The sequence below is a fragment of the Leptonotus elevatus genome, chromosome 16 (genome assembly GCF_054856555.1).
Source record: "Leptonotus elevatus isolate MCC_2025b chromosome 16, RoL_Lele_1.0, whole genome shotgun sequence".
NCBI lineage: Eukaryota > Metazoa > Chordata > Actinopteri > Syngnathiformes > Syngnathidae > Leptonotus > Leptonotus elevatus.
In genome coordinates, this window is record NC_141254.1 from 2275156 (window position 1) to 2292368 (window position 17213).

Below are 17213 nucleotides of genomic sequence, written 5' to 3' on the forward strand. Positions count from 1 at the left end.
AAAAAGTAACACTTTCATAAAGGTCAGCTTTACACTCATTGGTGTGGACACATATAAACAACATGCATAACACATTCTTCCAAATTCCCCAAAACAGTAGACTCGATTTGCCCCTACACAAAAATGAAGATGCAACACTTTCTAAAAAGTAAAGGGTATTTAATTGTTTAGCACCTTGAGTTGCATTTTAATGTATGAAAGGTGCTATATAACTAAACATTGATTGATTGGTTGATTAACACCTACAGTTTACTTGTAATCCCAATAAAGACAATAAATGGACAGATATTGGCTATGTTTCACAATGACAGACTTGATAGAACATTATATTAACACATAATAAGAATGTTTTGGGGAGTAATTCAAATTGTTGGTGCTTATGTACTATTTCATTATCTCTCAAAATGTCATGCTTCAAGTGACAGTTGTCAGTGAAGCGTTTTGTACCGTACAGTTGCCACCAAGCAGGTATCAAAAGGTGACATGAGATCAGCACAGTGAGCATTGCTGCTGCAGACTAAAAACACAGTGATCTGAGGGCGAAATATTTCCTTGAGCAGTATTTTCATAAGGCATCGTGGATTAATGAGAAAAAGTCCACCAACCCTTTCCAACTTTCACACCTGACACCAAGACCCCTACTCTGTGTGACATGCTTTGAAAAAACCTAGCTCAGCTTCCCCCCGCCTAACCTGGTGACACATCTACCCTTGTGACCCCTTCACTGCTCAGATTCTCTTACCATCCATTGGTGCTATGTATGGGCGGGTGTTGGTGTGATGGGGGGTGGGGGTTGACGCTACAGCTGCGGGCGCCCTTCTTGGCTGACTGAGGTGTGCCCTGTCATAAAGCGTGTATCGGAGGAGACTATTCATGCACAGATACTGGCCAATCAGAGCAGAGCAGGCACTAAAATGGCAAGGCCAATGGTTGAGTGTCTGCCCAGTATATAAACAGGGAGCAAAGACCTTCCAAACTGGGTGACCCCTAATTTGGCCGCAGTGAACAGGATCTGATCCCAAGGACTGTTACCTCTATTCTTGTCTAGTGTGCAGGTAATTATTGCATTTTATTAGTAAGATTCGGTTGAGGATTCTGAGAAGCCTAAAAAGATGTGCCAAATGCCAATAATTCTCTTTTTACAAGGATTTTACTATGACGCAACCTAGATTTATTGATGTTTGACGAGAGGACACGTATGCAGTGGTTTTAGGGTGCCATAACTGACTGTATACTGTGTAATCTTTAGGGTGATCAAGACCATTTGACTTACATACATATGCAAAGATCAAGCAGTTTCAAAAAGTTTTTGGTATTTATTTAAACAAATCATCTTGTCATGTGCCACTTTTACCATTGCATGCATTAGTTGGTATTGCAAGTAATACATTCTTTAGACCAGTGGTTCTCAACCGTGGTCCCTTAAGTACCCCTATCCAGCCTGTTTTCCATGTCTCCCACAGCCAACACATGTGTTTCAAACGATCAGCTGATCCGCAAGCTCTGCATGAAGCCTGATAACGATCCTCAGCTGTGTTGGCTGAGAGAGACATGGAAAACAGGCTGGGTAGGGGTGCTTTAGAACCAGGGTTGAGAACCAGTGCTTTAGACAAAGAAACGAATGGCCTGTGTAGTAGACTAGAGCACTTGTTAGCATGCTGAACATGCTAACCAGTAGGCTATAATGAGAACAAGGTTGAGAATTTTTTTTCCAGCTTACTGTATATCTTGAGGACAATTTGGAGACATGATTTGCAGGCAGACATGATGAAACTAAAAATACTCCTTCATCACTCCCCCTCCCTCCCAAGCCACTCTATTTTAACTGGACATATGATACATTGGAAATGGTGTAAGACATGTAACCAGGATTCCTCTGAGGCACATAAAACGACTGCAGCTGTCTCTTTTGAGCTATTCCATATCATGTCATTTTTCACTTCATAATCATATCAGCTTACTTGTATTTTCCACGTGTTTGCGTCTCTTTGCAGTGTTAGAGAAGCAACCATGCCTTTCGGAAACACCCACAACAACTTCAAGCTCAACTACAAAGTTGAGGAAGAGTTTCCTGACTTGTCCAAGCACAACAACCACATGGCCAAGGTTCTGACCAAGGAAATGTATGCCAAGCTGAGGGACAAGCAGACACCTAGTGGCTACACCGTGGATGATATCATCCAGACTGGTGTTGACAACCCTGGTATGGCACAGTCATTTGATAATTAATTAATTTGCTCTCAAAAACGTATAAACACGTTCTATATATATATTAATAATATATGCATGGTCCCAAAAACTTATTTATATGTTGTTGTTTTTTTATTTATGCCAGAGAATACAGAAGGCAGCTTCTGACCTGAAGATGTTGCTTAAAGCAATGGTAGTTATTACAAAAAACGGCCAGCAGGTGGCAGCAGAGTATAAGAGATCGACTAGGGCTATGGCAATAAGCTCTTTTTCCCAGTGTTTTCAACACGTTTGTGAATAATGATGAAACTTAGCTATATTCTAATGCTAATTTCTGCAGATACAAATACATACATTTTCCTGATGAAAGAAGAGACTCTAATCTTTCTTTTGGTAGGTTTCATGTTTTTATAGCAATAGAACACAATATTATGTGGGCCTTGCAAAATTAGTCAAAATCCAGTAAAACCGCCGGGAGCGAAGGGGCTTGCTTCAGTGAAAATGGCTGGGAGTGAATGAGTTAAATGCATCAATAAACCAATAAGATTTTTTATCTTCTAATAAACCAATTTATTACTTAGGTCACCCCTTCATCATGACCGTTGGCTGCGTTGCTGGTGATGAGGAGTCCTACGAGGTTTTCAAAGATCTCCTGGACCCTATCATCTCCGACCGTCACAGTGGATACGGCCCCAATGACAACCACAAGACTGACCTGAATTTCGAGAACCTGAAGGTCTTTAATGAAGACAAACTAAAATAAAATTAAGCAGGGCTATTAATAATGTGTGCATAACTTCACCCTAACATGATTCTTGTGTGATTGTAAATAGGGTGGTGATGACTTGGATCCCAACTATGTTCTGTCCAGCCGTGTCCGTACTGGCCGCAGCATCAAGGGATTCACCCTGCCACCTCACAACAGCCGTGGCGAGCGCAGACTAATTGAGAAGCTGTCCGTTGAGGGTACGATTGAGTGCATTAAAACCAGAGGCGTCAAATCCAAGTCCAGAAAGCAAAAACCCTGCCACTGGCTTTACCCAAAGATGATTCTACTCAACTGGCACCTGGGAGCTTGTTTACCTGCCGGTGGAGTAGAACCACCTGTGGCTAAAGCTAAAATGTGGCAGGATTTTTACTTTCTGGACCTGGATTTGACACGTCTGATTAAAACACTTGGGTAGTAAGACAGGATGTAAACAATACGCTGCTTTCAAGAAATTCATGATAAATTGTTAAATCTAGTTTCTTATCATTTGAAGCAGGTTACGTTATAGACCAAACCTTGTCATTTCCTAATAATACACATCTCTTCAGCTTTGACCAGCCTGGATAATGAGTTCAAGGGAAAATACTACCCCCTGAAGTCCATGACTGATGCTGAACAGGAGCAGCTTATCGCTGATCACTTCCTGTTTGACAAGCCCGTCTCCCCTCTTCTCACTTGCGCTGGAATGGCCCGTGACTGGCCTGATGCCAGAGGCATCTGGTGGGTATGAACTGTTGAATGATATGAAATATGGAGTGATAAAAGAAATAAGGAAACCACTTTATGGACATGTTTTGATGAACGATGCTATACAGTCATGGACATTATTAACTCATTCAAACCCAAAAACCTATAAATAAGTTTTTTAATACTTTGTCCTGCACTCCCCAAAACATATTTATAGGTTTTTTATGCTAGAGCATATCAAAGGCTTTGATACAGCTTCTGAAATGAAGAGGTCACTTAAAGCAATGGTAGGAATTACAAAAAAGAAAACGCCAGCAGGTGGCAGCAGAGTAGCAGAGAGATAAGAGAGAGATGTTGCAACAAGCTCTTTTTGCCAGTATTTTCAACTGGTTTGTGAATAATGATGAAACTTAGCTATATTCTAATGCTAATTTTTGCTGCAGATACAAATATTATTTTTTTCCTGATGAAAGAAGAGATTCTAATCTTTCGTTTGTTAGGTTCCATGTTTTTATAGCAATAGAACACAATATAGTGTTGGCCCTGCAAATTCAGTCAAAATCCAGTAAAACAGCCAGGAGCGAAGGGGGTTGCTTCAGTGAAAATGGCTGGGAGTGAACGAGTTAATATTTTGTTACAATTCAACTAGAATTACCAGCTGTGGGAACTAGAAGTAAATGTGGTCAGCAATGACTATACTCAGTCCTAAAATATTGGTGTGAGTAAACATACAAGTATGTATAATGTCACTTTCGATCCCCTGTTTTTCCTTTGTTTCCATCACAAGGCACAACGACAACAAGACTTTCTTGGTCTGGGTGAATGAGGAGGATCACCTGCGCGTCATCTCCATGCAAAAGGGCGGCAACATGAGGGAGGTCTTTAGGCGCTTCTGTGTTGGCCTTCAGAAGGTATGACAAAAACTCTTATCCTGCCAGAGGTGTCAAATCCAGGTCCAGAAAGTAAAAACGCTCCCAGTTTGATTTTAGCCACAGGTGCTCCTACTTGACTCCCCGGGGAGCTCGTTTACTTGCCAGTTGAGTAGAAACATCAGTGGCTAAAGCCAAACTGGATTTGACACCCCTGAATCTTGCCCTGAAGAAGTGTTACCAAAGAGAAGGGTTTCTTTGACATTCCTTCTTTCTTTGGTCACCAGATTGAGGAGATCTTCAAGAAGCACAACCATGGCTTCATGTGGAACAAGCATTTGGGCTACATCCTGACCTGCCCCTCCAACCTGGGAACTGGTCTGCGTGGTGGTGTTCATGTCAAGCTGCCTAAGCTGAGCACACACCCCAAGTTTGATGAGATCCTAACCAGGCTGCGTCTGCAAAAGCGTGGCACAGGTATGAATGAAGCTCTTCTTCTCACAAACTCTCTGCAGAGCAGTGAAGTCTCCAATTTCTTAACAACCTCTGTCCTGATTCTCAAAAGGCGGTGTAGACACTGCGTCCGTGGGTGGTGTGTTTGACATCTCCAACGCTGATCGTCTGGGTTCCTCTGAGGTCGAGCAGGTCCAGATGGTGGTTGATGGTGTCAAGCTGATGGTGGAGATGGAGAAAAAGCTGGAGAAGGGAGAGGCCATTGACAGCATGATCCCTTCCCAGAAGTAAAGAGGAACAATCATGTTTTTGTTCTCATGACCATTTCATGTGCAATCGCTCCAACTGGTGTGAACACAGAGGACACAGAAGCTCACCGAGAGACTCTTGACTCTACTCACCTATTGCTCCTTCCATCTTTGTTCATGTTATCCTGTGTTGGTTGTTAACACCCTAGGATCAATCCCCACTGAGCTAGGCTCACCTGGCAAACGTGGCAATAAAAAGTAATAATTATTGAAAATGTTCACTGCTCAATAAAAAAGCCCCATTAACAAACGCATGAATCCGTGTGTTCTTTATTTCTTTTTTTATCACTGGAAGAAGAACACATTTGAAACTAATGTTGTCCATTTTTTTTCATTGAATTCTCAGTTTTGACCCAGCCTAATATTTCCATCTTCCTTTCACATCTAAGATCTTGGGGCGCTTTCCGTCCTGTCTCCCTCATTGTTTTTCATGTTTCTTTCTTTCAGGTTGCACCTGTCAAGTCAATTTCGTTGCTTGGTAGTTTGCAGAGGTGGGCTTCCCGTCAATATTGTCCATCAATGACGGACGCTCATTTTGTTGACAAAGAACGAGAAACTTGGCATTGCCGTAAGTGGGTTTTTGTTCGTCAGTGGGATCATCAATAACCAGGTCACGGGCTGACTAATGATGAAATGAAAACATTGACCGACGTCCACTTATGCAATGTCTCTCAAGTAAGTTGAAAAAAAGAACAGCCTCAGATGAAAGTGCCGACACGAGCAACAACCTCCAATGTTTGCCTCTCCTACTCCGTCCGCTTGCACTCCCCGCTCCCTTCCCGTGAGTCGCGTGATGCATTTACAAACACTAGGCTATAAAACAGTAGAACAGCACTAGACTTTGTGCAATTTCTGCAGAAATTGCGTGGGAATGCTGAAAGCTGAATGCTAATAGCTGAATGCTTATGAAAAGTGTTATCTGAAAGTACCCTTCATTAATTTAGATGGAAAAGTGGAACTACTGATATCTAATAGAAAAAATGCACACACACCAAAAAAACTAACACACACACTGCGTGGAAAGTGACTTTTTTCAATGTTTGTCACATTGAAAATGAATGGGGAAAAGTTGATATTTAACGTTAAATTGTGTACTGCAAGTAATGTGGAATCAGATGATAGATACCCTGGGAGGCATGAATTTTTTAAGCAAGTTGAAATTTGAATGGTGTAAATTGGTAGTAGTAAAGTATTATGTGGGAGTTGTTAATGGCAAAAAGGTGTGGAGAATAAAAAATGCCTGATATAATAATACTAATAATGGTTAGAAACAACATTCCCACAATAAATAAAATGCATTGAATGAGATGTGTGCATGTCCAAACCTTTGGCCTACCCTGTACTGTAGATGAACCATTTACACTCACAATCACAATCACACCCATTGAACATTTAGGGTGTTTAATTAACCTACAGTGCATCATTTTGGAATGTTGTTGTGAAATCTTTTAAATTAAACATGGGATTATATTGTCCAATAACATGCTGTTTATTGCAAATCATTTGTGTGAATAAATGAAAACACTTATGGCCATATCTATTCTGATTGATGACAAGTGTGCACATTAAAAACTAAGACAAAGTGAAACAAAGAATGCCAACATCAGTGAATTTTATTAATCTTCAGCTCCATGTTCTCCTGTAAATATCACAACCATTCAAGCTCAGTTTACAGTTGTTGTTTTTTAGAGGGAGGAATTAAAAGCAGTGAAAAGGCTACTAAACTTTTCATCAGTCTCATCGAGGCTCTTTTGCATACATACTTTTCTTTCCAAAATCTTTTTCGGACAATAGTGCATGTTTAATACTGAGCCCTCTAGGACTAAAAATACTGTACCATCTGGCAAAACAACCTTTGCCAACAAAGGTTAAAAGAAAAAGTTTAATAGATGCACTTTTAAATTAACGTCCATCCATCCTCCACTCGGAATGAGTTGTTTGCTCGTTAGCCGTTTTTTTGTTTTGTTTGTTTTTGGTTGTTTCTACTGCAATGCTTCAGCTGATAAACAACCCAGTCAGTGGCACAGCTTTTTATGGCTTGAATGTAACAGGGCTTCGATCACGTCAAGGATAGCTAAATGCTTTGTGATTCCCAATTGAAATAGGGATTCTAAACTGAAGGGTTTCTCTTTTAGTAGGTTATGCAGATACAGTTCTATAAGCAGGCATACCTTTTCATGAGCCTGAATATGCCCTGGATGTAGTGAGCAATGTGAAGTCACTGTGTTCTATCCAAAAGCTGTCTGTCCATGTGTTTGAGGGGGAAAGCTTGCAGCCACATCGAGCACTCCTTGATACTGTCGATTTAGGTCCAGTCTTCATTTCACAAAGCTACCAATCCTAGCTGTGAATCATGTTTCATTTCTCCCTTTGAATCCAACACTGAAGTCATGCGGGATTGCAAGTGGGTTGGTTTTCTCATTGTCACTGACAGAAACAGCTTTAAATTAGATTGACGTTCTCTTGCTCTAGCTATAAATAAACCTTGAGCTCTAAGATATATACTATTTTCATAAATTTAATATACAGTCAACAACTGACTGATATAAATCCTGTTTTAATGATATTATTCTAAAAAATAAATTAAGTATCTGTGCAAATATCCACAAATTGAAGTGTTTCACATTTAAGACATTGGCGCCCTCCAGTGGCTAATTGTGAGTATCCCATAAATGTCCACTGGAAGGAGCTGATTCAAGTCAAAGCAAAGTGCATTGAGGTCTATATTACCTAATGCAAATATATACCACAACGAGTTAACGCTCAGGAAGAGGACAGGGAGAGACTCCTGGTGTCCACATTGCTTTTCACCCTAAAGAGGAGGTCAGGTCAAACCCAATCTCCCCCGTCCCCGGCTGAAAAAGCACACATCAATCAGCAATGAAAAGATGTTATACATTGGTCTGTAACATGATTGTATAATGGTTCCCAGTACAAATAGAAGATTGAGGAAAGCCAAATCCTTATTGGAATGACTGAACTTGAAGGTGGCAGATGGTTGAGGTTGGCATCCCTGTTTCATAGAGTTGCTGATTTGGAAAGGAAATGGACATGGGGGATGATGGGTGATGGAGAAAAGCCACAATTGAGAAATAGTATTAACAGTAAATCAGCAGCCCAAAAACATTATCTCTGCAGCCTACGTAAATCACAGTACGGTATTCACTCAAAACAGGGAGGGAGAATAGAAAGCAGTCGCCGCTCTTTCTGTCTCTTCCTTTTTGTACATTAAATATATACTGTGTGAAGGCGCTGGGGTAGTTCACTTTAAAGGCAACTGGACTAACAAGAAGAAAAAAACGTCCACAATGCCTTCATCATGCCTTTCCATGGTACTCCACTTTTATACGCAACAGCCCACAGTCATCAAGAATGGACAGACAAGTTTATATACTGTGCCACAACAAGTAGAAGAGGATGGAGTGTATTTTTCTGTGTACTTCTGTGTTTTGCTACTTGGCTCATCTACTTTTTTTTTTTTTTTTTTGTAATGGCGCAGTTGGGCACAAGTGCTGCATTGCACTGAAAGTAAATCAGTTGAGGCTACCCTCAAGGGCAATTATAATTGCCACATCCTCAGCTGCCCATGGTACCGTGAAACCATACTTCATAAAAGTGAATGAGAGCTACAGGTTTAGATGGATTCTCCCCAGTATGTGTCAGAATTGCTGTCTCATTGCTGTGCATTTGAAGAAAAGGTGAAGGGATGACAAGTCGGATGCTGCAAACAAGCATGATAACGCAAAATCGGAGCGCTTCTTATATCAGTTTTATGTACAGTTAAACCGTAATATTATTCATACCCTGGCCAAATTTGAGATGTGTTTAAGTGATAATGTACTTCTTGATAGTATTCACATGACGTAATTTGCCCCACATTGTGTGCCGTCATGGGTCCATAGAATGTAGAATGGGAACGACCAAAGAAGTGTCCGGAATTGCAAAGATAAATCGAAAGGATTTCCAATCGACAAAGTCTTCCAAAGTGTGTTCTGACCATTTTGATTAAGGTCAGTGTCATTGTAAGATGGTAAAAATGCTTTTACCAAAATGCAATCGTGATATTTGTGAGCTGCTAGCTATGGCTAGCTGCTCCAAATGCCCTCCTGAAGGTCTCATATTTTCCTTTCGCAGCAGCCCAAAAGTTGAAATTGTTGTTAAAGTGTACGAAAATAAATGATGAATAAACAATGTTATTGTTGTTTTTGTTGTAACATGCTAGCGCTAGTAGCTACTAGCTACCAAGTTAGCTAGCGCGGTCGGGGAACTAGTTAACTTGGTTATAAAATAAATAACCCAAGATTTTTCACCTCAAATTCACAAATGATAAATGTACATAGCAAACAATAAAAGCCAAAAGTACAGAAGATGCAAGAATGTCTGTGTTTTGAGAGCCATCCTACCTCAGAGCATATGTGGCCATATAGTCTGCTCCGGGCAGTAACATCGTCAAATGTTTGTAATCCAATCGATTCCACTAATCAAACGCTTCAACGTGTACTGCTGCAAGGACTGTTGAGCTAAATCTTTCGTATACGTCCTTGCTTACACAAGTAACGTGAGAGGAAGTTGGGGGTGACATTCATCAATAACAAAAGAACATTCGGTGTAAACACAATACAAACACAACTGAGTACGCTGGAAAGTTGACCCGCCATGAGGGGCCGACTTGCGTTCCTGTGATGTCAGTGAATACTATCTATTTGTGGACAAGGTAGCGTCTGGTTGATAATTGCTTTTGCTTTTTTAACATTTTGAAAATGACTTCCCGCACTTTGCGGCCCATTAGACGCACCGTATTTCCAATGTACGTATTAGGTGCAATATCCTTCTCGGACAAAAAAATTAAAATAAAGGTTGACCATCACTACTCAATCTGGTGTTGTTGTTGTGGTTGTGTTATTACTTTGGCTAATGCTAAATGCTATCCTATTTGACAGTTCAACAGCTACAAACAACCCAATACACTCACCATTAGCCCAAAATTTTTGCGACTTCGCAGTCCCACATTCTGACGTTAGAAAAGTACCCCCAGAAACGCTCAACTGGTCTGACCGTAGCATTTCCCATGATTCTCACATACAAGCAGAAAGTAGCTCTAGATCTAGATCTGGTGTGATGAAAACATAGACACCTGATAGCAATTAGATGCGAATGAGAATGACAACGCTAACGTATTAGGAAGGACTTTGAATTAAAGAGAATGGATAAAGGATTTTGAGGGGGCCTTATGGTCTAAAAAAACATGGTATAGGTTATCCCTGATTAAACAATTTTGAGAAAACAGTCTTTGTCACCATACCACAGGGACATTGCCCCAGAAAACATGCTTTTAAAGGTTAACTGAAGGCTCTCATTTGCCAATAGGTGTAACCTCCGACCAGTCTAGGGTCATTCCACCATTCCAAAGCCAGCTGTGATATGCTTCAGCTCACATGCTACCCTCATGAGGACAAGCGGTATATACAATGGCTAGATCAGATGTATGTTGTAAATATATAAATGTCCCGTCCAAATTTAGCCAGGGTATTAATTTTTTCAAGTAGAACCATGTGAAAATCTTTTCAGTACATTACAATTGGAGGGTGAGCATTGAAAATGAACAAAAAAAGCTGCATTCATTGAATGAGATGCCTGCATCCTCTTTGTGACCAATCAAAGCAGTTTTCTTTTATAGAAGACCAAAACTGCCAAAATTAAAAATAAATAAATGGCTGAATAAATAAATGAATTAAAGTGAAAAGCCCGACCATCTCATATATCAATTTTTAAAAGAGGATGACACAATTCATGTTTTTCTGCACTAGTAAAAATAATAGTGAATAAAAACAACCATCAGAGCAATAAATTAAAAAATAATATTATAATTATGGCTAGAGTAGTAGTAAAAAATATTTAACTAGATTCAGTCAGATCCAGGTCCAGTGGGTGAAATTTATCAGCGAGGAGAGCTGAGCTTTTGTGGGGTGACTGGATGGAGGGGGCATTGGGAGTGGTTTGGGTGAGGGGGGGTTCCCTCAGTGTGTGTGTGTCTTTGTGAGGGTGAAGTGTGAGTGTGAGTGTGAGTGAGTGTGTGTGTGTGTGTGTGTGTGTGTGTGTGTGTGTGTGTGTGGGTGTGCGTGTGTCCATGTGTGGGGAAGTTGTGAACAAGCTGGGAAGAGAAGTGATTTCTCTCCAATCCAGCCCCTTGTCACTTCTCTATTGTATCATTTTAAAATTGTCCCAACTCCCTTCCCTTTCCACACATAAACACTCTTTCCAACACTCGCGCACACACCGACACATCCCCAAACCCACGGTTAAGCCCACCCTCCATTCAGAGTTCAAGATCCTTGGATATTTGGGTGGCGATGTCCCGAAAAGCTAGCGGTGCCCCCCAGAGTCGTGTGTAGCGCACCCCGTTTGAAGTCCCAGAGGTGCCCGTGGAGAGATGGCACACCTCGGCCTCAAAAGCCACACGGCCCCCTGCCGCGCCGTGGGTGCAGGAGAGCAGAAAGGGGCCAGCATGGTGCACCTGGCAGCCACATCCGAGTGCTGCCTCCTGCAGAGCCAGTACAACCTCCGCAGGGTCCCGCCGCCCACTGCTTCTTAGATCCCAGCCACGTCCGAGGGCCCTGGGCTCGGACGCTTTTTGATACCCAGGTAGATGGCAACTGCAAAGGCAGACATAATAACCATGTTTACATGCAGTCAATATTCCGGTTAAGCCAAAAACTCCAGTTTCTGAAACATCCGGGATAACTCGTTTACATGCGTGAACGGACAGATGTTACTCCCTTATACAAAACCCGATCTAAAAACAACAATATATATCTATAAAAAAATAAAAGCAAAAATAAAATAAAAAACGAGATTTAAAAAATAAAAATGTGGAAATAAATACATATTTATATATTTACTTTTGTATTCACTTCGACATTTAATTTGATATTTGAATTTTTTTTATCTCGTCTTTTATTTTGTATTTGTTTTATATATATACATATATATATATATATATATATATATATATATATATATATATATATAGTTGTTTTTATTTCCATTTATATTTTTGGGGAGGAATTAAATTTTTGAATTATTTTTTATATCCGTTTTTATTTAAACTTTTAGTCATTTATTTATGTATTTATTAATTTACTTATTTTATTTTATTTGGCAGTTTTGGTCCTCCACAGATTTAAACCGTGACGCACGGGCAATGTCATCACGCAAACAGACGTCATTTCGGCTTTCTAAGGTCAATAAAATACATTATTGTTTACTAATTCTTCATTAAAAAACATGTCGCTCACCACACTAATAAAATAGTCAGTTTCTTCCTTACTCCAAAAGTGTTCTGTGCTGCATCGCCATGTTTGTCAGCCTGAGCTTGTTTATTTCCGGTGGGTTGTGCGCCAGACGCAAGGACTTATATTCACGTATATGTGATGCGTTTTCACAAAATCAGGCTTATGTCTTTGAAAATGAAAATAGAGATATTCATATATTCTAACTCTATATTTAATTCCCTTTCAAATGATGTATAATATGTTGTGGTATCTCAAAAATTTAATAAGTTAGAGCAATTTCAAAGTTGGCAGGTTATTAAAGCGATACAAGACTTATAACTCATTTTCCAGTATTGGATTAGGCATTGTGTACAAAGAGTAAAAGTGCAAATATCTCTGGCATCTTATTCCCTGAATTTTCTTTTAAACCGATTTAAGTATAAAAATAAGAACACACCGTGGTGAACGCCATTATCCTGGTCACATGATCGTGATGACGTATTCCGTGTGTAAACGAAATCCTTCGTTCATTTCAATGGGAGTTTGCTAACGTAATGGGCAAGAATTCCAATTATTGCGCCAATTCTGATCAGAGTAAAATCCTCAGCATGTCAGGTTTCATGTCATTCCGTGTGGGGCTGGGGCGGTGGGGGGTGGCCTCTCCTAATGTGGGCTAAAGCGTGCTTAGCACACACCATGTAGCGTGGCCTGTCAGAGTCAAAGTCACCCGGATGTTAGGGACCGTCCACAAATTACATTTTCAGAGTGAATAATCTCAATGGTGACTTACTGGACTGGTAATTTGAGCCTCTGTAACATGCAACTTGTAGACGGTCCCCAACTTTGACTCGCTATGAGCCTGCCGACTGAATGAGTCGGCCACTTTCATCCGGCTTTCGGCTGGATAAAAATCTTTGGCGAGTCCTCCGTGGCTGTACTGCTTTTGAAGAAGTGCTTCTTTGCTATAGGAAGTAATTCCACCTTTGATGTCCGCCGTGGGACGCAATAATTGGTTTTGTTGTCATTAGCGGCCATGTCATATATGCGCGTTTACGTACGCGACACGTCACTATGATCAAAATGACCAATACTGTATGTAATGCAAAAATATTCATTAAAAAAAAATCATAATCGCCCAACATAAATTGACAATTTTTTCAGGGAAGAGTTGAAATTAACCATTTCACAGGATAGCTGGTTAGTTTTTCACAAGTCTTGTATTCCTTTAAAGGTCCATAGCAACCATATCCATGATGATATATTATCATCATGGATATTACACCTCAAATACATTTGACCACAGAATAAAATATGACATTTTAATAGTTCAACACTATTTGGTGGTGTGGTGTTGGGTCCCCCCCGTCAATGTAATACATAAGGAAGTTAGGAACACATCAGCACTGTATAGTATTTACAAGTCATTCTAAATATGCACTGCTTTGCATTAGGGGGCAAGGATGGCTTAGTGACCATCGTGATTCACCATCATCTTTTCACCTCCAGGTTTCATATTTCATAACAAACATTAACATTTCATCCCTCTTAAAGGAGCATAAAGTGGAAAATTGTGGTGGTAGTATGCAGACTGATTTGTCAATGACGTACTTGATGTGTCATCAGTCATGAGCAGGCCCGGCCTGGGCCATCTGGAATAGGCGGGACAATTCCCGATGGGCCGCCCTATATTTTTGGCTGCGAATCGGCAGGAAGCCCACATATTCGTTTCAAAAGTTTTTAAATCAGTTCGTAAAATAAAGAGTATTCACGTCATCTTAAGTTAACTGTCTCTTTGTCAATCAACTGTAACTCCAATGCTTTTTCATAGGCCAATATATTATATACAGCACTGACTGCATGCCTTTGTTACTAAGCGTGTCACCATGTTACAATATTTTAATACCAAAAGTAGAAAATCTTTAATCCACAAATAGAAACATAAACAATATGACCAACTTTGTATTATTTGTCGATGTTCGGATCACATGATGATCTGCTTTAAGGTAAGACCGAGCACATACAGTCGTATCGCATAAATGTGCATCTTGTTATTCAACACGCAGCTGTACGCGCATCTGGCTTTTGTTCAATTTTATGCTCAGGGACACATTATGGTGTTTGCGACCTTTATTGGTTGTTGAGTCAATTTATATAAATCTTTTGTGAATGATGTTAGAGGCGATCGCCGGTTTATTTTGGAACAGAAGCCAAAGACGCGGCGCTCGCTAGCAGCTTGGCTACAAAATCACTTATTTTTATAAACTTAGACCAAAATTTAAAATTTTGTACTGCTGGGAAATTAAAATAGAGACCTTAATTGGGTTCTTTTTGGAGAAATCTCAAAATTGACATTTTTGTCAAAACGATCTGTAACAGTTGTTGGAAGTCTACCTGTAATTTTGTTTTTCGCCACTAGGAGGAACTGTTGTTTCTCTAATGCCAGAGCCGTATATAGAGAGAGTTTGGCCAACTCAGTTTCAACAGGGTAACAAGATGGTGTCCATATGTCATGTGACCAGCAGTGATTCACATGACATATGGACGCCATCTTGTTACCCTGCTGAAACTGAGTTGGCCAAACTCTGTCTAATGCTAATTGAAAGTTTAACATGGTGCGCAACTTATATTTTTATGTGCATTGTTTTTTCCCCTTAATTTTCTTTGTGTAATTTGTAGGACTATATAGTTAATAATAATTAGTTTGCAAGTTAAATTAAAAGGCTAAAATTTACATGTTTAACTTCTAGAGCACGATTAGGTCACTTCCTGTTTTCCGCTAGCAAAGTAGTGGTCGATGCAGCTCGCAGCAGTTGTTAGCAGACAGCTTGACCTCGCGCAAGTTGCAGATATAGGGAAGCTAAATAAGTCACATTAAGTACCCCTGCTTGTTCACTAGCAGGCCAAAGTGGTATCTATATGTGTATTTGTATTTTATGTTTTATATATTTTGTAAAGCAAAGTTAATTTCGTTATACACCATTTTGTGTGTCTGTGGTGTAAAAAGCTAAGCCCACAGTAAACATCAGTGCAAAGAACTGTGTCTCTGGCATACGAGTTTTTTCTATTTACTCAAAACTAATCTCCGTGACATACGCCTGATTTTGTAAAAACACATCCACATATATGTGTGTGTATACCGATGTAGAGACAGAAAATAAGGTGAAAGCGCTTCGGAGAAATCAATGTATTCATGCTGGGCTCGCTTAGCAATGTAAGATGGCCACCGCATATACAAGTAGTTCCTGTACTCAGAAGACCAAGATTTCTTGCGAATAGAGCATGCGTAGAACACAAACCAATGGTTCGTTCTAAGATACCCTGGTACCCTGATCGCGTTTATATTATATGACCAAATACTGTATTCATGTTAGAACCCAGGGGTTAACCCGACGAAGAGCATATTCAGGTTTTTGCGCAAATTTACATGCAGGGGCGGAGCTACATGGTCACTCTCTGGCCACCCCATACCTTAAATATATTTGAGATTTTTCTTCATTATTATTATTATTATTAATTATTATTATTAATGTAATTAATTGTATTATTATTATTTTTATATTATTACTATTTCATTTATATGTATTATATTAGATTATATTTATTTAGGATTATTATTATTGATTATCATTATTATTAATGTTATTAATTTTATTATGTTTTTATATTATTTTATTTTATTTTCATTGATTATATTAGATTTTTTTATGATGATTTGATTATTATTAATTACTATTATTAATGCTATTAATTTTATTAATATTGTTTTTATATTATTTTTATTATATTTGTATTTATTATATTTGATTTTATTTATGTATTGCTGCATTTTTTAAAGTTATTTATGTATGTATGTATGTATGTATGTATGTATGTATGTATGTATGTATGTATGTATGTATGTATGTATGTATGTATTTATTTATTATAAAATCACATTGGTCACCCCAATGAAAATTTTCTGGCTACACTCCTGTTTTCATGGCCTTTCTTTGTAAGGGATATTGACTGCAAGTAAACATAGTCAATATGGCTACTTCTATTATACTCAAACGCAAGAACACAGTAAATAAGACTTTTGTACGTGACAAGCACACTGACCTTGTGATCGCAAATCTCCTGATTCCCTCAGATTCATTTGTGACCCTGGAAGACAGAGATACAACATAAGAGGTAATCCAGAGCAGAGCGACCGAAAACGTTGCGATGAAACGGCATTCAGAAAAAGCAAGCATCAACAACAAGCAGGCCATACGCACATAATGTCCAGTAACCTTACAACCTAGCTCACTTCAATTGAAAGCATGCATTGATTGCTCTTCATAGTACAACAGTGCACGTTATTGTAACACATAGAATAAACATTTAATGAGTTTCAACCCATTGACCACAAATTGATAATGAAAACTCTCTGGCAACATTGAGCACATAACGTATGCAGGCCATTCACCCCGCAGCTGCTGCACTGCAACACTGCCATCACGATCAATAAACTGACTTAATCAGGCATGAGAACTACATGAAAGAGACATATGTGTTGTGGAGATCCACTGTGAATGCACTTTCATGACTACATATCGTTTTGCTTTTTGTGTCCTGGTTAGTGGAGCGTACACACACACTGTTTGAGTACAGTGGAACATCGATGTAACGACCCCAGAACCAAAGG

The 17213-nt window shown here is 39.5% G+C and overlaps 2 protein-coding genes across 6 annotated transcripts in view; one reads left to right on the forward strand and one right to left on the reverse strand.

Annotated features, from left to right (window-relative positions):
• The first annotated feature begins 892 nt into the window (after window positions 1-892).
• ckma (creatine kinase, muscle a) lies at window positions 893-5530 on the forward strand. Its single transcript, XM_086098267.1, has 8 exons — window positions 893-1055; window positions 1995-2203; window positions 2772-2926; window positions 3024-3156; window positions 3508-3679; window positions 4434-4557; window positions 4803-4992; window positions 5081-5530. The coding sequence occupies exons 2-8, from the start codon at window positions 2011-2013 to the stop codon at window positions 5257-5259; spliced, it is 1146 nt and encodes a 381-aa protein (XP_085954393.1). The 5' UTR covers window positions 893-1055; window positions 1995-2010; the 3' UTR covers window positions 5260-5530.
• Window positions 5531-6871: 1341 nt separating this feature from the next.
• Window positions 6872-17213, reverse strand: part of mark4a (MAP/microtubule affinity-regulating kinase 4a) — a 51176-nt gene continuing 40834 nt past the window's right edge. For 2 of the 5 annotated variants that reach the window (XM_086098401.1, XM_086098402.1), the window contains exons 16-17: window positions 16646-16690; window positions 6872-11929 (exon numbers count right to left, since the gene is read on the reverse strand). In XM_086098401.1, coding sequence (XP_085954527.1) covers window positions 11593-11929; window positions 16646-16690 — 382 coding nt within the window. In that variant the 3' untranslated portion in view covers window positions 6872-11592. The remainder of the gene's footprint in view (window positions 11930-16645; window positions 16691-17213) is intronic. The other 3 variants (XM_086098404.1, XM_086098405.1, XM_086098406.1) reach the window with 2 other exon arrangements.

Coding starts and splice junctions, on each gene's coding strand:
- ckma (XM_086098267.1), top strand. CDS start 2,011: ATGCCTTTCGGAAACACCCACAACAACTTCAAGCTCAACTACAAAGTT. Junction 2,927..3,023: donor TGAATTTCGAGAACCTGAAG/GTCTTTAATGAA, acceptor GATTGTAAATAG/GGTGGTGATGACTTGGATCC. Junction 4,558..4,802: donor TCTGTGTTGGCCTTCAGAAG/GTATGACAAAAA, acceptor TTTGGTCACCAG/ATTGAGGAGATCTTCAAGAA.